At 33.3% G+C, this 27,075-nt stretch overlaps 1 protein-coding gene across 1 annotated transcript in view; it reads right to left on the bottom strand.

Moving 5' to 3' along the window:
- Positions 1 to 24,351, bottom strand: part of LOC130446298 (hemocyte protein-glutamine gamma-glutamyltransferase-like) — a 30,579-nt gene extending 6,228 nt beyond the window's left edge. The window contains exons 1-9 of the mRNA XM_056782458.1: positions 24,304 to 24,351; positions 18,418 to 18,629; positions 15,679 to 15,815; positions 12,311 to 12,446; positions 8,270 to 8,453; positions 6,006 to 6,226; positions 5,707 to 5,913; positions 5,145 to 5,364; positions 1,587 to 1,794 (exon numbers count right to left, since the gene is read on the bottom strand). Of these exons, the coding sequence (XP_056638436.1) occupies positions 1,587 to 1,794; positions 5,145 to 5,364; positions 5,707 to 5,913; positions 6,006 to 6,226; positions 8,270 to 8,453; positions 12,311 to 12,446; positions 15,679 to 15,815; positions 18,418 to 18,610 (1,506 nt within the window). The 5' untranslated portion in view covers positions 18,611 to 18,629; positions 24,304 to 24,351. The remainder of the gene's footprint in view (positions 1 to 1,586; positions 1,795 to 5,144; positions 5,365 to 5,706; positions 5,914 to 6,005; positions 6,227 to 8,269; positions 8,454 to 12,310; positions 12,447 to 15,678; positions 15,816 to 18,417; positions 18,630 to 24,303) is intronic.
- Between the last annotated feature and the right edge of the window lie 2,724 nt (positions 24,352 to 27,075).

Raw genomic sequence — 27,075 nt, 5'->3', positions numbered from 1 at the left:
AAAGGAATTTTTGAATTGAATTTGCGTTATTTTGAGTCGCAAGCTCAAGTATTATACAAAGATAAAAAAATCATGTGAATTAATCTTTCCAGACGCAATAACCCCCGCTGTATCTATTTCGAATAAAGTCTGTTGCTATCGACGCCTCAATGAGATGTTTATGTTGTGAAATATGGTTCTTAAACAACACATTGACATTGTTCCAAGTTGAGAAGAAGTACCCAAAAAGTTATTAATTCCAAAACATATTAACGGATAATTTGAAAATGAGACGAGTAAGTGCCAAATTCTTTCAAGTCTTTTGATAACGATAAAAAATATTGATCCCAGTAACATAGAATGAAAAGATCTTCATACATATCACAGTAGTTTTATTGTCTTAATTTATATATAACTCTTAACGTTAACTCTGTTGATCAAGTTCAAGGTCATGATTATTATTTTCTATGATTGTAAGGGTAGAGTTTGTTCCAAGAACAACAATTATAAACTTGTCAGAACTTTGTGATAAGAAAGAAACATGAATAAAGGGCCAATGACTTTCTTTCTGATCATGACAACGTGCCATGCCACAAATCCGATTCACAAGTTTTTGGCCGTTTTCTGTGTGCCCACAATGCTAAAAAGGAAATATTTTAACACACGGTCTTTCAGAGATGCTTCCAAGTTTTTTTTTGTCAACCAAAAGGTAGAATAAAAGACACTACTCCACTTGAATTCAGTTGAGGTATTAAATTGAAAGTTTGAGAGCGGATGTTTCGTTGATCAGCCTAGTTGCCTCATTTTTATGTTATTGATAGCTAGATACATTTTATTATTTTCCTAGAGAATCGCTTGAAATATGCGGTGAATTATTTCGCTTATAACTCAATATTAATCAAGTCTTTTAAGATAATACGAGGGTTGTCTAGTAAGTTTCCGATCACATCCTGGGCCAATCAGCAATATCACCGGAAAATGTTATAAAATGCTGCTTTAAGACCGTGGGATTCAAGTCAAATATAGTAAAAGATATAGAAGAGGTTGTCGCTATATCATAAGAACGAATTTGCCATATACTGACTGAAGAATTATACATGGGTAAGTTATTGGGTGTCGCATTCTCTCTCTTCAGACCAAAACCCTTATGTCAAAGATTACTTCTTAAGCCCTACTGGTGCGATTACAGCAATAAGAGTTCCATAGGAGAAATAAATATGAGGTGAAATATTTATAGGGTTGTAATTTGTATCAGAGCAATATCCAGAGGCACCTTCACACAGTACACCATAAGTACCACTCGAACTACTCTTGTGTAATAGGGGTTTCCCCTCTTGTGCTTGCTTTTTGCATAAGAAAATAAGCTATTAGACTGATAAAAAATTGTTACTGATTTAATATGATGGTTATCTTATTCCCGATCTCCCGTTGTTTTGGTAATTCAATCGAATTACTACACTATATTTGTATAAAGTTGAATCTCGACAATCAGAGTCAATTCAATTTTTGTAAACATTGGAGTTTAATAACACTACAGATCGACTAGGGAAGCTGAGGCCACTAAATTTGGTTTTATCACTGTATGGATCATTCAAATTGAAACGTACTTGTAAAGTGAATTCAACATCTTCCATTTCCTCTGGCATATCGTAGAATCTCTTAGCCGCTTCAGTACCTCTGACGGCATTTAATAATGAGAGGCGTTCAGCTTTAGATCCTTCTTCTGCTTTATACTGCGATGTGATATCCTGACGATCTCTGTCTCCGTTGTAATCATACATAAACGGTTGTTTTGTTAGAATGAATCGACCAACACTGGAAATAGAATTTTACTCTAAAAAAATAATAAAAAACTTTTTTTGTACTGTATAATGAGCATTTAGATGACACTAGTTCAAAAAATTGAACTTTTTTATACCCTAAAAAATATATAAATATGTTAATCTATCTTCCTTAAACCTAAAAGTGTGGACAGTTTATATTTTCAAAAAAAGAACACACATTGTGGATTCCTTAAAAAGTGCATTTCTTCATTATTTTGAGTTTCCTGTTGCAAATCAAGATAAAAAGTGGCTGTAGAATCGTCTTACTCTGGGGTCATCAAGAGAAAACGTTCACTTTCCATTTGGGTCACCAATATCATGAAGAGAACCTAGTAATCATGAAATTGATTGTTACTGTTGAATTAGGAAGAAAAAGGCAAGTATTAAATATGCCGAAGCTCACTTCAAGAAAATACTCCACAGTTAATTAACCAGGCCGACTGGAATGATCTTATGAGTGATTTACAATTATCAAGATCTAAAGCAGAACTTCATGGTTCCCGCTTACAGCAATTGAACTTTACAGAGGGAAAACTGAAAGGTGAATGACAAATCATTGAAGTGATTGTGGATAATGTTTTAGGAACTAAAAAAAATCGAAGTTATGAAGAAATTCTTACCGATATATTGGACAATTTTCATAAGTTGGGAGATAACATGGCATTAAAGACTCATGAGGTTTTTCCCTGAAAAATTAGGATGTATGAGTGGCGAACAAAAGGAAAGTTATCATCAAAATTTGAGGGTCGAATGTTTTTGATGATGGAAACATGTAAACAGATTACCATTGATCTATCATAAGAGAAATTAATTAGACAAAATTTTTGCATAATTTTTTTTTTGGTTTTCTACTTAAATGAATAACAACTTTCAGTTTGAGTATAAAGGGTGTGTAAACTAGTGTAACCAATTTAACGAGATAAAAGATATGTTCAGTTTTCGAGGTCATTCTAAGCTTTCCATTGATGTTTTTCCATATCTTTATATATCATGAAAATTCATGTGAATACGGTTAAATATCTCGAAAGAAAAAATGACAATAATCAAGAAATGTCACCGTCTTTCTGCTACTTAATATTTGAGAATGTGCCAAGAAAATGTATTTCGTAGTTAAAACTAATATCTCTGATATACATTAGTAAAAAGAAAAATATTTGATAATGGTACAGTAAATTTCTATCATTTCAGAAAACTGTTGATACAAAGGGAAACTCGTGAAACTCTATTCTATCAATATATTCAATTATGATATTTCCTATAAAAGATATAACTTAATACTTCAACTATACGGTAAAATACACATGAAGTAAAGCAAGCATACTACGTAGTTTGATGATGCACCGTATAATTGTTTCTCTGAGGTACTTTTTCTTCATTTCAATCTCCAAGAAGATCTTTGACGGATTCTGCTAATTATTTCTGCTTGTCTTTTAGCAATTGGATACGCCCTATTCAATTTTACGTAGTAGTAATTTTTGAAAAAACATAACATGCAGAAATTTCATCAACATCGATTTAATTGACCTCATTATAAATTCCATTTTCTGTTTAAAACAAAGCTTCTAGCTGATAATACTGAACAACGGTTTATAGAAAACAGAACATAATTTTTGTCTGTGCTAAAATAGATAACAACCAGTGTAAAATATCTCAAATGGGTATTTTAAAACGTATAATTTTATCATTTGATTCGTCCTTTCACTTCTTATGCTTGTCTGTACCCAAACCCAACTATTTTCTCTTGTATGTGGCATCTTCCAATAGCCTCAAATCTCCTGCTAAAATTCAATATTGGAAGTCTTGGTGGTAGTCGTTCAATTACAAATTTTTCCTCTGGTTCATATTGCAGTGATAATTCAACAATGTCTGTCTCCATTGCTGTAAATAGTTGTTTTGTTAAATGAAAGGACTAACTAATATATAAAAATCCAATACAAGCATTTTACACCATCTCTTCATTGTCTTCAAGGACCTTGAATGATGGTAATGTGTGTGCAGTTTAAGAAATCGAGGCAAACTTTCCATCGATATTTTGCCTACGTAACTAATCTTCCAATGTACATACAGTTTATTAGCCAACTGCGCAATCGATTGCATGAATTCAAACGAACTCATTGCTGAGTCCGTCACGAAGGTCTGCTATTCAATATAAGAAAAGCTTTCTAAAGCCATCAGGAACTATGCGGATCAAAAGCAACAGGACTAGATCTGATCTGAGATAAGCTTAGACAAGAGTACCACAAAGAGATTTTCAATTCATGGTGCTCTGCAACATCAAGACACTGTCATTGCCATCACGAGCACTCATCGGCGATGATAACGCGTAGACGTCAGGTATCAATGAGAGAGATTCAAGCGACTTTTCCAAGAAGAAACGGAAACCACTGTAAGACAACATGAATATCGTGGAATATCACCTGGGAGGAAAAGAGAGACAAAATCATGAATGACAGTGCCAAGAGGAAATTTCAAGACATGAGGATTCACTACAACTTCCCGCTGATGAAAACAGCTCTGGAGCACGATCATCAGTCTAGATATCAAGAAGAAGAAGCACAAAGAAAGAATAGCTATTAGCTATTGAAGGGTTCAATAATCCGTCTAAGAATTTGCCTTTTCTACTGGCTTCAAAAAACACACACCTAATGAGAAATAGAAAAAAAAAAGAAGCAAAGTGCACTACTCTGAAGGTAGAGAAAAAATAACCAGACACTTCGAATAAACCTATGAAAGTAGTAATAAGAGTGAGTAGCATAGAAGAGTGATCAAGGCATCGATTTTTGAAAGATACTTTCTAGAAAGGGCGGGTTTGGACTATAGGTATGTTAGTTATGAGGTATAATCAGATTTACTTGGTCCACAACAGTGGATTTTTCTTTCTTTTCTTGGAATATTGATCCAATTTTAACTTCTATTCAAATTCTAAATCTTTTCTATTATCTAATATCGATATTATCCAATAAATTATCATCTTTCACATTTTGCCATTTTTTGCATAGTTCTAGAATGTGATTGATGTAAACCTTTTGTGGTTTAATGATTTAGTGGTTAATATGGTTTTCGATGTCTGCTGACTGTCCAATCATTATCGGTTAAAATAGTTTTTCAAGGAACAAATTTTTTGATCGTAATCTCAACTTGTTACTTGGATTTTAAAAATTAACATGTATCTGATATCATATTATTGAAAAAATTATTATAGTAGAGTGACAAAGCACTTCAAAGGAATAGGTAAGAAAACATAAATTGAATTGAAACTATCCATATGTGGAAATGATTCGTTCAATTTTAAGAAAATTTTATCCATATTCTAATTTGCTGCTTTCTCCATCTCTCACTTACTGGTATTTGTTGCAATAAATTCTCTTGAATCCCAACACATTGGAGTGATCAATTTTCCAACGCATAAGATCGGCGTTAACTGATGCCACCATAAAACCAACGTCATAATTGAATCCAACTTGCCCTTTTTTAATGGCTTCGAGAGATGCTGGGCCGCATTGAAAAAAGCCGTCGGACGTTTCTTGAGGAGTTGCATCGATAGCTTGCCAACCACCATAGCCTATAAAAGTTAATTTATTCACATATAATGATAATATTTCGTTAAATCAAAAGAAACTGTTAAGAAAGCATTCAGGAGGTTAAATGTATTCATGCAAATCTAGTTCAAGTTTTTATCATCGAAAAAGAAATTAAGTTATCAGCTTATTGGAAGTAGATTGAAAGAAAATTGATAGATTGAAAGTTGACTATAATAAGTGATGAGTTTACATAAACTTATCATATAACTAATACTGGAATAACTTGAAACTTCACTAACTTCAGTTCTCTGGAATAGAATGATCAATTATTAGTAAAACAGTGAGCGGGAGTTAAATATATAGTGAGAAATTGATGTTCTTACCCACGGGTAAATCGGGACGCGCCATGTATACATCACTCCAAACGTGATAATTCCAAATAGAATCTTCTCCTGTTGGGTTGTTGGGATCGTAAGGTAGCTCATCATTATTTTCATCGAAATATTTATCGATGGTTAAAGTGGAGTTCGCGTCATGAGCAGATACCAAGTTAGATACTACCCTCGATGGAATACCCAGAGCACGGCATACTACAAATTGATAATATAATGTATCTTGTACAATGTATGTGTTTTGATGGTTTTTAAACATCATAGAAATTTTGAATAAATGATGTACTAACTTGTTGTGCAGACACCTGAGAACACCCAACATTGACCATAGCTTACTGGACTTTGGGTTTCCAGATATTCATGTAGAATAGGTACGGATCCGGTCCAGGCTGATGGTGCAGTACCATCTTCGTAATCTCCATCCCATCTGCCGTTCAAAATACCTCCGTCATCATCGTTGCTGTTCACCATTTTAGATATCATTCTGGTCAATCGAATAGGATCTCCTCGACTGTATTAAAATAAATTTTCTTATTCACGTCACGTCAAGTAGTTATAAAATTGAGTTCATAGAAGAATAGGAAGCTTTTTCTATCAATATTAGATTTAAAAGATATAAAATGTATAACACAGCTCTCGGTTTATTCAAATATATTTTTTTTACTGCCTTGGATATCTTTGAAAATTTTTATTATTCAGTGATCAATGCGTTCTTATTTTTATGATTTTTGGATTAATAGTAATAATTTTTAGTTGAAAATTCTTGCGTACATAGAAACATGACGTGATCCTCATTATCAGATCCCCTCCCATGCAGAACAGCTGTTCTTAATTTGAAGCCAACACACTTGAATCTAGTTAAAGCTAAGGACACATTTTTAACACGTGCCGTGTTAACACGTGACAATGCGACACGTCAGAATGCGACACATCAGATAGGCCTGACACATATGTGAGTTATAAAACGTGTGTGCCAGCTGACATTTTACTGTTTTTAACCTATTAAGTAGTATCCTCGACCTGCAGGTTCACACAATACACATTCACAATCCTCCGGAGCTTATAATATAATGGAGCACCAACAAGAAGAGATGGATTGGTTACATGAAGAAGAGGAAATGGTTGCGGTTACTGCAGCATTGTTTGTGCTACAATATGAATCCAGGGAGTACTGGGTTCATCCAATAAATCAACGTAGGCACGAATGTGGTGAATATCATGTTCTGTGACCCGAAATTAGTAATGACGATGACAGGTGTAAAATGTATATCAGGAAGACCAAGAAGGAATTCGACGTGGTTTACAATTTACTAGAAAGTAATTTAAAGAAGAAAAATCCAAATTTTAGAGAAGCAATATCTCCAGAGGAAAGACTTTTAATAACTTTAAGGTAGAAAACAAAAAAATACAACCGAGAATAAAATTACCATAAATCTAGACACAATATTATTTTTGGAAAAGTAGATTAACATTTTATGAATTTGTAAAATTAATTGATGTATTATAAAAGGAGTATTTTCTGAAACATAAGTATTTGTTTGAGATTGTCGTTTTCGTTGGTCTCGGTAGTCCTTACTTCGAAAATTGTACAAAAACTCATACCTTCGTACCTCTTCTATTGTACCTCAATTAACATAAAGATATATTATGGAAACTAATATAGTTAAGGAAGCACTTTTCAGTCACGCTCATAACAAACTCGGCACAGGTAGTGAATATAACCTACAACACTTTGTAACACTTCTGACGAAAATCTGACCAACGTAGATATTGAAAACGCGAGTTGTCGGTTTCTCACAATAATATGCATAGATCTATTTAAAATAACGTAATAGATATTTATATAACACGTATTAATGCTTTTTAACACGACACATAATAAAAATGTGTCTTTAGCTTAAGTTATCACGTGCTAAAACTTTGTTTCATTTACTAATTAATCAGTCTTATATATGTATCTTGTCTTTATGATAAGATAGTGATATATTTTGTTATATACAAGATCTTTCTAAATTCATGCGACAAAAGTCAAGAGGTGATTGCTCGTATAAAAACAAAATGGGTCTCCTATAACAAAATGTCTGCAGCCCCTTTCCGAGATATCACCCTTAATATTAATTGCTCACTATATCTGAGTACCAGTTTTTTGTATATCTCAACTGAGCCGAATACCACTTCCTGAGGAAAAATCTCAAGTCGGGGAAGTAAGGTTATAACTTTTAGATTTTTGGAGCAAATATGAATATTTCTTGTTTTTCAATGTTTATTATGTAGAAAAAATGAGAGGAAATCCAACAAAACCATTGATGGTTTCATAAATCGTGCCAATTAATTTGGCCCCAATAAATAATTTATCAAGGGAAACAAAACCACTGATGACTAGTGTAATCAACAGGATATCTTACCTACTGATGACGATAATAGAAAATAATTCTAAAATTCTTTACAAGAGGTTTATTGTTTTAAATAATATTCTAGAGAAGTTGAATTGAGTGAACAAATTGTATAAAATAAGAATCAGAATTTCAAGAACTCCGTAATGGAAATGATTTACCTGATATAAGCAAGTCCAGACCTTTCTAGCATCAACTGAATCGCCGGTAAAGTACAGGTATCAAATTGTCCAAAAACCCATTCTCTTCCTTTGGATGTACCTAGAGGTCCTACCCAAATCTTACCAGTATCATTTAAAACATATTCTTCCAGCAATCTGGTCTCCGGCATATACGTCTGGTCATCTGAAATATTATATAGGAACCCCATTAGTTATTTGAGCTATTTTCGAGCAGAACAATTTAGAGCAATCATACAGATCTCCATAGTTGATAACAGAAAATAACCAACATAACCAACAAGAATAATAAATTATTTATATTTATTCTCAACTAGCTGACCCGGCAGACTTCGTACTGTCTCAACACGATAAATATAAGACTTTTTTATAAAATAAATTTAATACAAACAAAAGTAATACTTTTTTATTGAAACAAATTTTTGATTTACACATGACGTTGCTTACTTACAAAACAGAGAGTGTTTTCCTGGAATACTGGCTATTTATAAAGTTTGAATTTGATGTTGAAGACACAGTTATGATACTGAACACTTTAGAGCTTTCTGATAAACTATATTTTTTGTTTTGTTTTGTGGTGCATAAACAAACAAAGATGACGGTTTTACAAGGCGACGTATAATTGTTCATGTACGAAACAGGGAATCTCAATGTTGATTCCGGAAAGTTGCAACGACTGGCCTTGCGATTTATTTATGGTTATCCGAAGTATACTGCAAACACTATTGACACTCTACCACTACAACAACAAATAATAAGCTTAGGCGTATACTGAGCAGTTTGGCACAGTCCGGCCAGCAAGGCACAGCATATGACAGCCTCGGCATGTGTATGATTAAAACGATGTCAAAATATTTGGATTTGAGTTCCATGTCAGATTTATCATCACTACACCATCAAAGAAGAAGGAAGAAAAAGTTTGTTATGAATAACTCGGGAGACTCTTAGTCGTAATATTGTAGAACGTCATTATCTGGTCTGCCATAAGTATTTAAACTTGTCCTTTCCCTATTCTACGAGGGCCGTTTTTTTTCAACCTCCGATGGGCTATAAATAAAAGACAAGTTGGAATCATCGGTATACGCGGGATCAAGACGTCCTCTCGTCTCAGTCGAGGTTGATTGATATTACGCAGCATGATGACAACTAATTCTTCTTTCAACTGCAAATTGTGAGGTATTAATCCAGGCGATTCGAATGAATTTTAAAACTCAGTGGGATAGTTGACTACGTCATCCTGGTTCATAACGGTGTCGAGAATGGTCGCATTGAGATCCTCGACATCTTTATTTTTCCCCACCAATATTGCTAGTTTCTGGAAAAACACGATGATCAAGCTCCTCTTTCGAGTTTGTGATGTGACAGAAATCTGTCCACTGAGACATTATTTCCAATGTCTAACAACTGCCTCGCAAACACATTTGCAATTTCATTTCGTTGCAAAAATACTCGTATGCTAGGAGTAAAGTGTCACTAACACAAAAGATCAACAAAAAAGAGCACATAACTTGAAATTTCACTATCACAAAGGATTACCGAAAGTTCTCGCGCACGTAGCGGTAATGGTCACTCACAAAGTTAAAAGCACTATTTGTCTGAGGTATCGATCGACATGGAGGATGGATAAACATTTTAGTTGGATGTCCAATGTCAAATATTATGATTGTGTTCAGAAATTTAGTTTGTGACAAAACATCATATTTAATTTCGAGCGTTTCCATATTTATTCACCTTCTAAAACTTCTCTGGACTGAACCACAAATAGTTTAAGACCGAAATTAGTCAAATCGCTTCAGCCGCAGTCGAGTTTCGAGTTTGTAACGAACAGCAATTCATTTATATACAAGGTGTTTCGATATAGCACTCCAATCTCTTGGGAAATGATATTGGTAAATATAAGAAAAAAAGTAAGTATAACAAAACTTCCAAAAATGCTTCGTAGGCGAGTTACAGTGAGCGATAGATTTCGTCCGAAGTTTTATTTGAAAGTTTAATGCATTTATCAAGCATTTAAAACGTAAAACGTAAAAAAATGTATTTTGAAGCTTAGTTTTTTGTGTTTTACGTCAGTTAACGTAGAAACTATCACAGTTACAGATCTGAGACCTATTTTATTCAATTTTTCAGGTCGAAATATGTATAGACCAAACAAATTTACATGACAATTTCAGATCCGAGACATTCAAAGGAATCTGGGCGAAATCTATGGCTCACTGTAACTCGCTTACTAAGCGTTTTTGGAAGTTTTGTTATACCAACTTTTTTCCTTTTTTCCCGAGAGATTGGAGTTCTATTCCGAAACACCATGTATACATAGATGAATGTAGGTTTTTCAGAGTTCTCAGTTTTTGCGAAAACGTCAATATCGCATAAAAAATGAGAATAAATGAAATTAGTTGAGGATTTAGCGTATCTTAAGTGGATTTGTTTCTAGAAATCCAAATAGTCATAGATTACCGTGATGGCCAAGGAATTAAATATGAGGAAAGCCACTGTAGGAGGTATTTCTAGAAGTTACAATTACTATCTATATTCTAATCATATTTAATCATAAAAAGTCTCGAAAATAGTACAGGAGATTGAAGCGGTTTTTGGTAATTGGTAGTTGAGAAATTAGAGAAATTCGTGACTAAACCCATGAAATATTACTTGTATGTACCTACATGAAATTCTATAATCGAAGCAGCTCATGTGGCCGTTAGTCATTGTGGTTGAAAATGAAACTTATCGAGAATATGGGAACATAAATTTAGAAATAATCAATATTATTCTGTCAAACCGATAATTATCGATCATTGATTACCACTACGAATATTATGTCTATCTCTATCGTGCTATGAATTTGGTTCATTGATTTGTCACTGAATTCTAGCTTTATTAATTCTGTCTGATTTAGCGTGTGAACGCCTCTTTCTTCACTATAAGGGTTTTATTTTGGGATACAATGATATTAAATCTGTTATAATAGAATGTTGGTTCGAAATATTATTTTTTCATGAAACTTACCAACATTTGCGTATTATTAAAGTTTTACATGTCTCAAACGGATAATTACTTTTCGGGAATCTCGAACATGAAACAATTATTAAGCAAAAACAAAACTTAAAAAAGGCCAAGAATATGACATGACTTCAGATGCACGTAGTAATTGATATAATTATACAAATGGCATACATACTTTTATCATGTATAGAGTCGCCCAGGGAAGATATCATGAGGCTACTAAAAAGTAACTCTTTTTCTTTCCCAATTTACCTGGTGATTTGTGAAATTAACCATATATTTTAATTGGCTATATTGTTCACACAGCTTATATGATATTTTAAATTTTGGAGTACACTACTATCAAGCATTCGACTGGTATTAGTTAAACTTAAAGATTCCAGGATCGGCTTTGGAAAAGTTAATCAGGGATTCATATTGAATACTGCACCCTGTATAATATATTTTTCAAATGCAATGAACGTTTTCCAGACTACATAAATAACCAACGAAACCGGCATATGCGACAAAATTGTCGCATTTTTATTTAAGTTTAATGAAATATCAAATCTTTTCATATACAGAACAACCACAATGACTTATTGATTGGAACAAATGTTATATGCATAATAAAAAAAATACAATAATTGCAACAAAATAAAAATAATTCAAAGTAGATTCCCGAAATGGAACCCAGTAGACTTCTACACATTTTGCCGAATTTATGCGATTTTTGTCATTTTGGTTGGTCTATTTTTTATAAGAGTGTGACAATATTGTTGCTTATGTCGTTTCCATTAGTAATTTATGTAGTTCAAAAATTCATTATAGCATTTAAAAAAATATTATACAGGGTACAAAAATACAATACAAATACCTAAAGCCAGACGTGGCTTTAGGTACGTTAGCTAATACCATCCAAAAGCTTCATAGTAGTGTACTGCACTATAACCAGTTTCTAGTAGCTCCATGATATTTTCTCAAGTGGTAGAACTATGTGAAGTTCCTCATGGCTTATCCTGTATAAGGAACTATACTTACGGCAATTCCAAGGATTACAAATGAAGTAGAGATCTCCTTCGTAATTAAAAACGGTTGATGGTTGATTTGACGTCTTTACAGCTGTATCAATCCTAATTGTCCACAAACCAACTGGAATACTAGGTGGAGAGTATACCTAGAATATGTTAAATAATATAGTTCATCCAATATCAATTCCAGAAGACAGTTATGCGACAAACAATCAATATTTCACAAATACGCACGGCACTCGTACCAAATTAAAAAATTAAAAATTATGTTAACCTTCCGTATAAAATTCGGTAAACATCTAACAAACCATCAATCCACGTGGACTCATCATCTCCGCTGTTTACCAATGAAAACATCGAATCGTAAACATAAATGCATTTCTATTGGCCGAAGCTGTATGTACACAATTTCTTCGAAATATTCCTGCCAGGCAGCTTGCAATAAGCATTGGCGTTTATAAATTTTTCTAAATAAAAAAAAAATATGGCATTCTTGAGACTATGGGCGAAAAAAGGCAATGAAATTGTACAGTGTAGTAAGAATAAAGACAGGTACAGATTTAATAATAAAGATTTGGTTTACAAACAGCAATTCAGCAATCAAAGAAAGTGATTAGACATTCGAAGTAATGCATAAACATGTAGCAGATTATCCAGAATATAAATATACCAGTTTAGAAAAATTGCGTCAATTTTTGTCAGCATGAGGTTTTAAACACAAAAAACGGATGGCGATAACCGAATATTCAAGGATCGTTCGATGACAAGATTATTTACGTCAGATAAAACACATAATTTATCTATATAAAACATGGTTTGACGGTCACGATGTATTAAATTTCGCTTGGGTTGACAATAGTAAAAATTGCTGTTTGAATGGACCATTATAATAGTACACGTTGAAAGCAGAAACGGTTTCGTGCCTTATGCTTCATTAATATTAGCTAAAAACTGTGCAGCTGATTATCATGAAGATATGACAGCAGAATTATTTGAAAAGTGGTTTAATAAACAGCTTTCACCTAACATTCTACCACAGTCAGTAATTGTTATAGACAACGCCTCCTACCACTCGCAGCAACTCCTCAAGATAGTAGTAGTAACAAAGCTTGAATTTTAGCTTTTATGCCTGAAAAAAATATTCCTATTCCTTTCAGTGATCGTAAAAAAGGCCCAACAAACCAAGAATTGCTTACTATTACTGAAGGTCTGAAGCTAGAGACAATTTATTATATTGACTGTGCAAAGATCAAGATCAATATCCTTCTGAGACTACCTCTTCACTATTGCCCTATAGGCAACCCTATAAAGTTAATATGGGCAAACGTAAAATCAGGATTACGAAAATGTAATCAGTCTCCAGAACTGAGTAAAGAGGTTTTAAAACTCATAAAGAAAGTTCTAGCTACAGATCGCCAATAACTTTGGAAACACCGTGTTGAACATGTTATCAAAGAAGAAGATGAGTATGTGGTATCACTCTCTTTGACTGGAAGTGTTTCAAAAACACATTATAAGGCACTACAAGTCTCGCGAAATAAATTTTTGATATTACTCCTGAACAGGAACAACAAGTATCCCACTGATAAGCTCAACATCGAAGCTGAAGTATCAGGTATCCATCAAATATATCATTTACACGTCAATTTAAGACAATATTTAAACCGAAATAAATTGCAAGCACGAACACATGGCTATGAAACTAGGAAAAAACAAAAGTATGTTGTATGAACAAGAACATTGGACAGAGAAGTTATTTGTATTTGGGGACTGTATTATAAAACAACCTACCAGATGATATAAAAAAAAAAAGAAAATGTGGCAAAAAGATTGAAGACTGCACTAAAATGTTACATAAGGAATAGACCAATAAAAGATTTTCACGAATTAATTGACAGTTCTTGATCTAAAAGAAATTGAGATCCTACATTGATTGTAATGACATAAGTATTTATACAAAAATTATTTTATGTTACGTACAAACTATCATACAGATATTTTCTGGGGTTATTTATGTGTTTATTGAAGTAAATGTATATTCAAATATTTCAACTCAATGTAATTGATTATATAATCTATTTTTATGCTAATAAACAGTATATAATATCGACAGCTGATCCTATATTGTAATTAAAAGTATTTTACATAATTTTGTTGCGGGACATTATAAAAACTCATTTTCTGTTTATCTATTTTGTTTAAGTTAACATTATTGATAATTATCAGGTGAAATGACTATAAGTTTTAATATAGAAGAAGAAATGATGTCGGCTTCCAATATTCACTTTGTTTATCAAATAATCATACAAAAAAGAAAACTATAATATTTGAACCAAACGTTCAGCAAGCTCTTTGACCACCTTGGAAAATAAATGGTCGCAATGTATTTCCAACATCTCCTTTAGATTCAAATTTCTTCCCACATAAAAATTTCGTCATTGATTTGAATATATGTTCGATCTCCCTTTCTGAGTATGTGATTTAGTAGTGTTGTAAGAGAATCCGCTTTCGGTTAACTAAACCTAAATATTTCACCATTGATAGCTCCACCATCTGGAATGATTTCGATGTAAACTCAACCTTCATAATTTTACTAGACGCACAACAAGACTTTCCACTCGAATCGACCTCTATTTGCGACTGATCCTGGTAATTGCCCTTTGTCTAACTAACGATTATCCATGTTCGAATTGTTTAGATACATTCATTGCTTATCGCAATTCGTCTAATAAAACGATCATCTTTCAACAGGACAAGGAACTGTTCACACATTTCCACTTGACGTTTCACCTGCATCTCGGTTAATTAGTGTAGCACTTTTCGACAACTTTTATAGATCTCAACTAATAATTTTAAATGTCGATGTATGGAAAAATCTCCTCTAATGAAACGATTGAATCAACGATGTGTCGATCTCTCATCAACTGTGACGCTTCCTTCAATTTCACTCATTATTCTTGCTACCACGCTGCTTTAAACTTTCCAATATTGTTTGAGCAGTACAATAATTCTATATTTATCGCACTTCATACTATTTATTAAGAAAAAGTACTATGTTGTCAATAAACAAACAGAGAATAATTAAAAGATAGTGAAGCAATTGTACTCTTCATATAATTAGAGACTAGCCTTATCAAGTTACGACTTTGAGACAGAGACATTTTCATAAATGAAAAGCACTCTCTGTATTAAAACTTGATACTATTTTTCCAATTAACTTTATTTTGACTTATTTCTCATGCGAATTCCTAGTAAATTCGATTCTTTTGAAGTTGCATACCGTTTCACAAATTATTAGGAAGACAAAACCTCGAAATCGTCAAGTTTCATAACTTGCATTGTCCAACAGTCTTTTTTAACAAAATAATCTACACTTACCTCCAAAATAAAATTGGATTCTTTCCCATCCAGAACGTTAGCGAACCAAAATGGCTTCTTATTATCAATGGAATACTTTTTAGAAGGATCAAGTCTAAGTACTCCAGAAGTGCCTTTGATAGGATGTGGTGTTGGACCTAAAATTTTATTTGACATCTTCTTATTATTTTAATTCTACCTACTTCCTTTTTTTATGTGAAAAGTAAACACGAGAAGAGGATAAGCCCTGTCGAGTAGTGCCTACAGTGTGGAGATGCCTATGGATATTGATCTTGAACTGTTCTAGCTTGTAGTGTTAGAGGAATATGGTTTCGACGTCTGCATATGAACTCGGTATTCATAAGCTACATCTGGTCTTAGTTCCCCAAGTTTCTGGTTAACTCTGGATCGCCTATAAGTCAAATTGCTCTTTTCTGTATTGAATCAAGCATCCGTCCACAGAGGATGCTTGGAAGCCGAGCTCTAGATGTGCGAGCAATATTCAACAGTTGGACAAATCTGGGCCTTGTAAAGGATAAGTAGCTGTTGATGGATATATAGCTTTTTCTTCTTAGAGCTAGCTCCTAGTTTGTGTGAAGCTGCCTTAGCTAAACTAGTAGACAGTACCAAATCCTGAGCTTCAATGTCAGCTTTCTTTGTAAAAACAGCAGCTAGAATCGTCGCTGCATTAAACTTAGATTGCTTCCACACTCCAGAATGTTTTGAAGATCGGTATTGATGGTGGTGATCTGTTGCTGCCTATGGATTTGGATATTTAATGGGACAGCTGATTTGATTAACGTGTGCTATCGTTGGCGTAGATCGGGTTTGCTGTTATGTCGAGTAGATCGTCAAGAGAAAGAGAGTAGGTGACCAGATGCATCTCTACTAGAGTTGATCTCAAATATTTGCGAGGTGTGCTCATCGATAGTAACCTGAATGGATCGGTCTTTGAGAAAGCTACTGATACAGTCGATAAGTGAGGACGACAAACCGAACGAACTTATTCTATTTATAAGATTGTCACGTCAAACCCTTAATCCTTCACTAGTGCTGTACTAAAACAGTTACTGCTGATTCTTTCAAAAATAATTTTGAATATTTTCTCGTATTCTCTTTAGAAATATTTTAAGGGTCGTGTTTCCAAGATCTAATTTTTTTGTGTAATGTTCAAATATGAGGTCACATTAATGGAAATTCTTATTTACTCCTTCACTGGTGCTGAAGCCTGGCACTAAAAGATTTGAATGCGAAATAATTTAGCATCTCTTTTTTAGTGTTCTTTTCAGAAATACTTTTCAGGTACATGTTTCTAAGACTTTGTGAACTGGTCTAATTGTAGCTACAAGCCTAATAATAATCCTCGTTGGATGAGATATATGAGATATGATGATATATGGGATGGATAATACGCGACAAAATAGTAGGTTCCTTGAAGGAAACATAAATTGACTTGCGTTTTTACAGTGCCCAAGTAAGTTTCTTCTATTACCCTAATAAAGTTTCGAATAATAACAATAACTCTGGGCTCCCTTATAATATAATATGAACATCTCAAGATTTGAATTACACGTTTATTTGTCACATAAATGTACCACAATCATATGTCAATGAAAAAAAATTGACACATCAGGTCTCCCTGTGACATCGAAACATATTTTCTTAAAAAGTACAAACAACAGCAACATATATAGATATTATTACTAAATATTGAATGAATACTCATAATTTTTGTGAATATTTAGTTTCTGGAATGCCTTTTTAATGTCTTCAACAATAATCTTTTATCATTCCTGGACTCCATTTCCCTCGATAGCACTTTCCATTGAGGAAATGATCTCTCAGCTTGTTCGCCACTCAGATTACCCAAATTGTCCGGAAACAAATCTAAGTACATGAGTTCATGATATGTATTTTTAAAAAAATATCACATCCCAAAGTTTTTTAGTCAGTCCTTGTGATTTTCAGATTCATGATTTCTTAGAAAATATGTACATAAGCTGACCATGTATCAGCGAATGCAGAGTGGATCTGCTGAATGTATCAACCTAAGAAAGAACAATCTCTGAATACTAACGGGAGTTAACTAAAGTCGCGGAGCTCCTAGTAAAAAGGGGGTGCAATTATGTGTGATGGTGAAATGTAATGATTAGTCCATCACTTTTTGTGATTATAACAACTGGAACCAATCATTTGGAATCCAAGCAGTCCTTATCACAGGATAAGAAAGCAAGACATTAGTAGACATATAGACAAGTATTTAACGCAGTCACTAGCATTTCTGCTGCATTCACTCGCTAAGAGTCGTGTTGAGAGCCTCGCGAGAGTCTTGAGCGGGTATTAGGCCAACCCATTTCGTAGATCCAAAAATCAGGCGAATTTTTGCAAGTTACGTAATTATAGTTTGAATTGGATACCATCCCACGCATTCCTTGTTATCTGCTCAACCAAAATTGTGCTATAAAGGATATTATAAATATAATATAAAATATAATTCTTTCATAAATTATCATTATTATAAGTTAATCCGACTACGGTAGTACGATTATGATTTACTATTCCTCGTACTTTCCGATTGAACTATGACGGGATGAATTTAATATAATAGAGCTGCAGTAATGCAGGCATGCAATGGAACAACTATCAAAGTAATACATAGTTGTTAGTAGATTGTAGAAACTGGGTGCGAGACTGTTTTTACTTATATATTCATAAGATAATTAGTATATCGCGATAAAGTAAAAATAAAACGATAATTACCGTAGTTGAATGCAATTTTAACCATATCCTTGTTAAAATCAAAATCTCTGTTAAATCTAACGGCGACTGTGAACTTTTGTCCCCTTCTTAGAACAGGTATATCTTCCTCGTTAACCAATTCATATTGGTCGGTTTTGTGTGATTTAGAATTTTCCTTGGGATATAAATAAAACATTTCAACTTCTAACGCCATTTTGATTACGTGCCGCTCACTAAAATAAAAGAATAAATATTAATGTGATGATTTGTCACTTCTGTGTGATTTGATTATAATACTGGAACAGATCTGGTGGACCTATCTTCTGAAGAATCAATTTTTTATTAATCGATTTGCTGACGATACCCCTATAGATTGAGTCTTTGGCACACAGATTAAACTATTCTCCTTGCAAACCTTATAAACAAAAAGCACGGATAAATCAAGGTGGTAGAATTCAATATCCGTCACGGGATATAGTTATAGTTACTTTTTTTGGAACAGTCATAGCTATTGTACTTTCAAGGAAAGCTGCTGGAATAGTCGTTTCCATTACTTTTTCGACAACTGTCGTCATCGTTATCTTCTCTGAAATTACTGTTAGATTTGTTATTTCGTAGACTCATCTTCTATATTGCGCATCAGTTGTCATTAGTTTGTCACCATTAACACCATGCAAAAAATTCGGTAGTGTGTAGATGACTTGGAAATGATGCTGTGACATAGAAAAATTGCTCATAGGCGTCCTAGTTTCTGAGTTACAGGTCTTTAAAGTTGCGCAATAAGAACTTATATTTCAGTATATTTACTAGATTATACATTCGAACATTAATGAATTTTCAATGGATAATTACGTATGTCCGTATGTTTAATACGATAAATGATTCTACACTACTATCTGAAGGCCAGAGATGGCTCATTCCCAATGGGTAACAATCCGTAACATGGACAGGGACAACCTGTACAATCTAAAGATAGCATCAATTTTTCAACAAAAAGGTATCTACTCTTTGTTTAACTTAGGTCGTGGTACATGCTGAAGAAACCGTTATAAAAATGATCATAAACTGTAATTTTTTATTGAAAACACGATCAACCATTTCTAAACGAACTGCACACTGTTGAACATTGTGGTACTTAAATAAGGAAAAAATTGAAATGGAGAAAAATTTAGTCGGTTTCAATCAACATCGGTTTTGTGTGGATAGGAATAGCTGGTAATATTATGTGACATGTTGTTCATGCACGATAGAGCCCTTCCCCACTTCGTGAATAGGGTCAAAAATGCTCTTAATGATATTTTTTTCTAATAGGTGGATTAGTCAGAGAGGTCCATTTGCATGACCATCACTTTCCCTTGATTTAAATATACTGGATTAATTTTTTTGGGAATATATTGAAAATTTGGTATATGCAACACTATACACCAAGTACGAAATGATAAATACAATAAACTTCCATTGTGGCCTTATAAGCCAGAATCTTGAAGTTCAATTAGAAATGTTTGATTGTGTATTCTCCTGTATACCTTCTGTGAGTATTTTCAATGAATAATTACAAAACATTTTTCAAAAATATTGATAAATCGATTAAAAAATTCATTTTTACTATCTTAAGATAATACTGGTTGTCCCTGTGAAAGTTACGGATTGTTAATCATGAGCCGCCCCTGGCATTCAGATAGTAGTTTGGAATTATTTATTCCATATTTCATAGGCATACGTAATCATCCATTAAAAATTCATAAAGTTCAAATGTGTAATTTAAAAAATAAAATTAAATATAAGCTGTGATTACGCAGCTTCAAAAGCCTATAATTCAAAAACGACAGGCCTAATTTTGCTTTACAAACTATGGTCTTGTGTGTTTGTAATAAAACTTAACGCTACGTTACGGTCATATTTGATCCGTGCGTAAGCAAACTTATAAAACATACGATGGTATGACAGCATACCCCATAGATTGAGATGAGGAGTTAGAAAATTTACACGAAAAACCCGATGCCCCCATGAAAAACTCCTCGAATTATAACATCGAGGCCCGCGAAGACGTTCTCGAACAACTGGAGAACGCGCGGTCCCACAAAGAAACAAGGGGTGAAAAAGTGGAATTTTTGCTCCTCAAGAGCCCTAGAGATCGAGGGAGATACTTAAAATTTGATACTCGTCATAGTCCAAATCCGGATGTTGGGGAGTACAACAATGAATGATAGAATATTTATGATAGAATACTATTACGTTACTCTAAGTTCACTTATTTAGACCGCCATACAGAGGGGGTGAGAAAGGAGCGGGAGTTGGGAAGCCCAAATAGGAGGTAAACGGAAATCGTATAACCCCATTCTTCAAAAGCAGGAACCACGAGCGTTCATTCAATTATAAAGTCCTCCGATGTCTATTTGTTTCCGATCGAGCCGCTTTGGCGCGTGATGCCCTAGACGGGAAACCGCCCTGGGGGGAAGATCTTCAGCCAGACATTGCGTCAATAGAGTCTGAGTAAAGGGACATACTCGGAAGTCTCCCTGTTGTAGCTAACGGACTAATCAAACATCAGAAATGAGGAAATTTCCTGGATCAGGAAATTACAGAGTCAGAAATCCTATGAACCATTAAGTTCAAATCAGGGGCGGCTGGTCCAGATGCAGTACCATCTAGAAAAGATCCCTGTGAAAATATTGGTTCTTTTATATGTTATGTTTCTCTTTGCAATTACTCTTGAGGTACTGAGAAAAAAATTTTTACTACATACCATTATTTCCATGTCATCTACTCACTTCAAAATTTTTTGCATTAAGTCTCGATACAGTACAGTCATAATTTATTTGTGCTGTTTACCAACACATATGTTTTTCAAATAATAGTAAATCAAGGATGATGAAAATAACGGTTTGAAAAACAGTAGTAGTATGATTTGGTAGCTTGCTTTTGAGATAAAATTAATTTAGAAGAGTTGTAGATGCTTAAGTAAGTTTTTAGTTATCCTTTTTTGAAAGATATGTCATTCCTTAAGAAAAGTGAGGCACGATCCAAAATCAATAAATGAATCAATCGATATCAAATTTACTCAACTATGAGAGACATTTTGAAAATAAATATTAATCTTTTAATATTAATATATTTTTTTTAAATAGACCAATTAACAGTCACGTTTTATTTAACTTACCACTTATATTAAATTCGTTGTCACTTGGAGTACGAAGTGGAAAATTTTCATTCAAAAATAGTAATCTCAATTAATTTGATTTTACAAACTTCGTGGTAATTTTTTGTAAAATCAATCATTTGTATAAGCTTTCAGCCGAACGGGATATAAATCTCATCAGGGATTGAATGAAAAAGCGAATTAAAAAAATTGTGAACTCTGAAACTATTTTTAAACTTATAAAATTGGAAAAGATAGAATGTAGAAATTAAGTAGAGTTTTTGTAGTGAATATTGGTAATGATTTGAATAATATATGTAGATGAAGAAATAGTGGTAACGTGTAAAAAATAGTTGAAGAGTGAGTGTAGAAATTTTTGATCTTTTTCCACTGCCCTTAAGCTGACTGTATACGAGGATGGTTCTAGAAGTACCTGGCCTAATGAACACTATTCAGAATTTAGGAATATAGATCGCGGCTCACAAATCAATCAATGTCTTTTCTAAGTAGTCCTAGAAGTAACTGGCCCAACAAAGTAAACACAAAAATTCTGAAAAAAAAATTTATTTTTCAACATAATCTTCTTTTAACACTTTTCCAAGTGAGTTCAATAAGTTCGATACCGTTTTTATAATAAGACTCGACAAGCTCTTCAAAATAGTCATTAACTGTCGACATTACCTCTCCATTGCTGAAAAATCTTTGGAAAACGAGCCGTTTTTTCAAGTCTGAGAACAGAAAATAATCGAGAGGACTAAATCTGGTGAATAGGGTGCATGAGGTAGCAAATCAAAATTTAATTCATTAATTTCGGCCATTGCAATAACGGATGTGTGTGATAGTGCATTGATCTGAAAAAACAACACTTTCTTCTCAGCCAAATGAGGCCGTTTTTGCTTCATTTTTTCGCTCAAACGTTGCGAAATGTTCGCATAATACTCGTCGCCCAGTTTTTTAAGACAGTCAATGAAAATTATATCACGCGCATGCCGAAAAACCGACGCCATGACCTTCTCTGCAGATGGAACGGTTTTTGCCTTCTCTTTGGAACCGGTTCTCCCTTTTCAGTCCATTGTTAAGAATATTCTTTTGTTTTGGGTTTGAAGTGATAGCCCCACCAAAATTCTATTGTTAATAGCAAAGGAACAGTCTCACCCAGAGTAGAATCTAGTTCAGCTTTGATATTCGTTGGGCTGACGCCTTTTAAATGTAAGTATTATATTCACTATCGCTATAGATGGCTGCCAAACAAATCCTAAACAACATGGCGTCTTCAAACTTGGAACTTATGCTGTATAGATTGTACACTTTCTACTACAGTGGTATTTTTCAAGCAACTACCGCCATCTCTAGGCCAGATCAGGTACTTTTGGGATCATCTTCGTTCATAAAACTTATTTTTTTTAATTATAAAAATCTACTTATATGACTGATAAATAATAAAATGGAAATAAAAATAAATTGGAGAATGACCGTGTTTACTTTAAAAATTCAATATTAAGTGAGAACACACTAACTATTTTAGTGAATTATTGAATGCTTGCATAGAATTAATCGCTTTTATACCTCGACGATCGTAAAATTAGTCCTGGTATGTTTGAGGTATCTCTTGCACTTCGAGCAAATCTTTTATATCACCAGATCATTTTTTAAGAATCTGTGTAACGAATTCATGTTTTGAATGAATTTTATTCATACCATTTTCGGGTGTCATCTTTTTGGCGGTTCATAATAAGACTGCTCAATTGAAACTGAAATAGAAAAGATGTAAGACTACTTCATTCTGTAAATACAATAGTACAATTAGGATGTGGATGTGGATGTTTGTCCTCCTTCTTCTTTTACTATCCATTGGGGAATGTTTGCGATCACTGGCCTTTTTATCCTTTCTCTGATGGTATAAATTGTTTTTTCTGTGGTCTGATCCCCGTCCAATTTTCAATATGGTGGAGTCAAGATATCCTTCTGCTCAATCCCTTTCTTCCCTCTATTTTTCCTTCTATCTAGAGCTAATTTCCCATGTTTTATTGTGCCTAGCTATACATGTACTCTTTTTATTCTTTTCAGAATTTCTCCGTTGGTATTTTTTGTTGTCTATGGTACTCGCAAAATTTTTCGGTAGATCCATACCTCAAATGTCTCTAATCTGTTCATGGTGTTAAGTTTAAGTGTCATCACTCTGAAAAATATTACTGCTTCCACTGACTAGAATATAGTTGGTCGTTTTTCATTTTCTAGACAACATTTTAGAGGTGCTCACTCTATTGTAAGAAGATTCTAATTTTTTAAAGATGAAAATTGTTCTCTTTAATTTATCGTACTGTGATTGAAGGTTGGATGAAAGTGAGATTCGAATCACCTGATATTAGTTATTCCGAGTCCAAACCAAAACATATCTACAAACTTCAATTTTTTTTTGAAAACAGAATTTAACACTATGTATTCTAGTATCAGCATGTTCTCAAATTCCTCCCATAAAAATAAATTGTTTTTGTTTCCAGTCCGGTAATTTTAAATTGAAAAACCAATTATTTAGAGAATTTGAAGCCTACCAACCACAAAAAAAAGTTTTCCAAATTTATTGGTAGGATATTTGAATTTATTTCAAGGATATGTTAAATAATCCAATAAAAAATTTAATCTATTCTTCGAGCTTAAGTATTGAATTTTTTACAGAATTTGGTGAGTATATTAAGTAAAGTATGTCTAGCATTGGATGAATTTTGATTATTTTTATTGAATTATCAAATAATACAAAAATATTTTACCTCACAAAAATCACCCTCACTCAACCGTACTCTTCGCAAAAATAACTTATAGTCTTAATATGATAAATATAATACTTAATCAAATTCATTAATTATTTCCTGAGTATAAATATATCCGGTGAAAACCCACAAATTTAACCTGAAGTGAGTGAAAATTAATTATGTTTACTGAGAATATGATAGCGGACAGGATTTCGTCGGTAATTTGCTTGATAGTACACGGGATATCTAAATTAACAATTTATTGTTAATAATAATAAAAATATACAGGGAAATGGACATGAACATATTCTTATTTTTGTATTTTCTCTCCAAAAATTATATTCCACTTCTTCTAATATACCCTTTCATCCACGATTCTATTTTACTTGAATTGAAAATTTGTTTTCATCTGTGTAACTTTATAAGTTCCATTATCATTCACAGCTTTATGTGAAGTAGGAGTAGGAGAACTTCATGAGGAAGTACAAAAGTTTTATACCACAAGATGTACTCAATGACTACCAGAAAAGAAGAAATAAAAGCCGCCATTGCGAAGCAGAACTGCTTAAGCATCTTAAGCAGTTCTTGAAGCATCTTAAGAAATATTGATTATTTTTCGTGTAATATTCTCTATACCTAAATGCCACAATTTCGGAGTTATAGCTACATTGACAGTATCTCCAACAAAGTTACAATAAATATTGTACATTTAGATGTCTACGATTGAATAAACTCGTTTAATTTGAATATTCTTTAATTAATATTTTGATGTGCTGATATAAATCTCGTAACAAGGTCTAGTGTCAGTAAGTTAGTGAAAAGTTTAACGAAATTGGTTCAGTAAAATATTTTTTGTAAGCCCATGCCCATGCACGTAATGAGATCTGATAACATACGCGTGCGTTTTGAGAAGAAAACTTTAACTTCTTGGTTTAATTGAATTACAATTAAATTTTTATTTACGTAACACTTAATTTAGTCTATTTACATAAATTTAGTCAAATAAAAAACATAAAAACTTTTAGCATTAGCAAGATATATTTGGGATTGAAAGAGTGATACCCCTAAATGTAGGCAGCACATTATACAATTTCTTTAAAAATAGGATACGTTTTCTTAAGTAGAATGCATGAATGAGCGTAGAAAAAGTATAGTACGTTAGACGAGTTTTAAGCCCATTACGCACTTATGAAATTTTTCACTTCGTGCGTAATGAGTTACTTTCAACTCTTGTTACGTAATATAATATATCCAAATCATGACGCAGAAAACCTACAAGATAAATCTTTAAATGTTTGTGTCTTGGTTTTAGAAAACATAGAGTAAAAGCGATTACAGTAGGTGCTCAAAATGTTTTTTGCAACATCTCTGACGCCTAAACTCTTCTTATCTCTGTGGTAAACCTATCTTTTAATTCCTGAATATTGACAGGTTTTGTTTTATGAACGATGTTTTTTAAATGACCCCCATGGTCTAAAGGAATCATGTCGAGTGATCGCGGGGGCCATTCGATAAAACTACGTCCTTCAATCCGTCTTCAGGGAAACACATTATTTAGGTATTGCTTCACCACACACGCATTGTGAGGTGGGGCACCATCTTGTTGTAGCCAAATATTGTCGTTTGTGATATCGTTATTGTGTGAAAATTTCTAATAATAAAGTTTTTTTTCAACGTAATGGAAAATACTTGGATTTGGAAATATCCAAGCCAGCTCAGGTATAATTAATTCTATTTTTCAATAAATCTAAACACGCCGGACCATTTAAGTCACTCTCAATGAAAAAGGGACCAATTATTTTGTCGCCTAACCATGATTCCAGCCCATATAATCAGTTTTTTGATATATTGGTTGTGGGATTCATGCATCCAACGAGGATTGTTACGTGACCAGTATCTACAACTTTACCGATTTACGTAAAACGTAACATTACTTAAAAAATTTGGATCGTTTCGATTGTAACATTTCTCCATCATTAGGTCTGCAAACTCTTCACGTCTATCAAAATCGTCATCTAACAACTTTTGAACCAACGTGTTACTTTGTATGGATGAAATTTATAATCACGTGAAATTTTCATCACGGATGTTTGCGAAACGTCAAGTTCCCTAGATATTTGTCTAGTACTCGAGTGTGGATCAGCTTCTAACAGGACACAAACATCTACAGATTTGTTTTCAGTTGATGTAGTTTTTTTGCGTCCTGATTTAGATAAATCTTTAATTGAACCAGTTTCGTTAAACTTCTTTACTAATTTACTGGGACTTCGGTTAGGATATAAATTATTAAAGATATTATACGTTTCTTGTTGGCTTCTACGCCTATCATCATATCCTAATATTATTAAAATATCAATTCGTTCTTTTTCAGATAAACGATCCATTGTTTACCACTTTCAATAAATTTCATCAATAATAATTTATTGAAACGTCGAATTTGTTATTGTAGCAAAGCCATCTAAATATATTATTTTACCTTCGGCGGAGATAACGCAAATGTAGCTATAACTAAATATGGCATAAAAAATATTTAAGAATTTCAAAAAGCGCAAAAATGTACAGGGTGATCCAATTGAAATGACAACGTACATTATTTTTCCAGAAAAAGGAAAAATCTGATAACAATTTAAATACCTCCATGATACGGTTGTATCACAAGACCCTTATAAAAATTTTCGTTTTTTTGCCTCTGAGAGTAATGTACATGATATTACTATTTAGGTATTGTACGCCATCGATATCGTTCTCAAATTTATCGTGTATTTGGCTTGTGCTCTCTGGTTCTTCTCT

This window comes from Diorhabda sublineata, chromosome 7, assembly GCF_026230105.1.
Source record: "Diorhabda sublineata isolate icDioSubl1.1 chromosome 7, icDioSubl1.1, whole genome shotgun sequence".
Taxonomy (NCBI): Eukaryota; Metazoa; Arthropoda; class Insecta; order Coleoptera; family Chrysomelidae; genus Diorhabda; species Diorhabda sublineata.
Note: the sequence above shows the minus strand (reverse complement) of the source record. Positions and strands in the feature narration are given on the sequence as shown.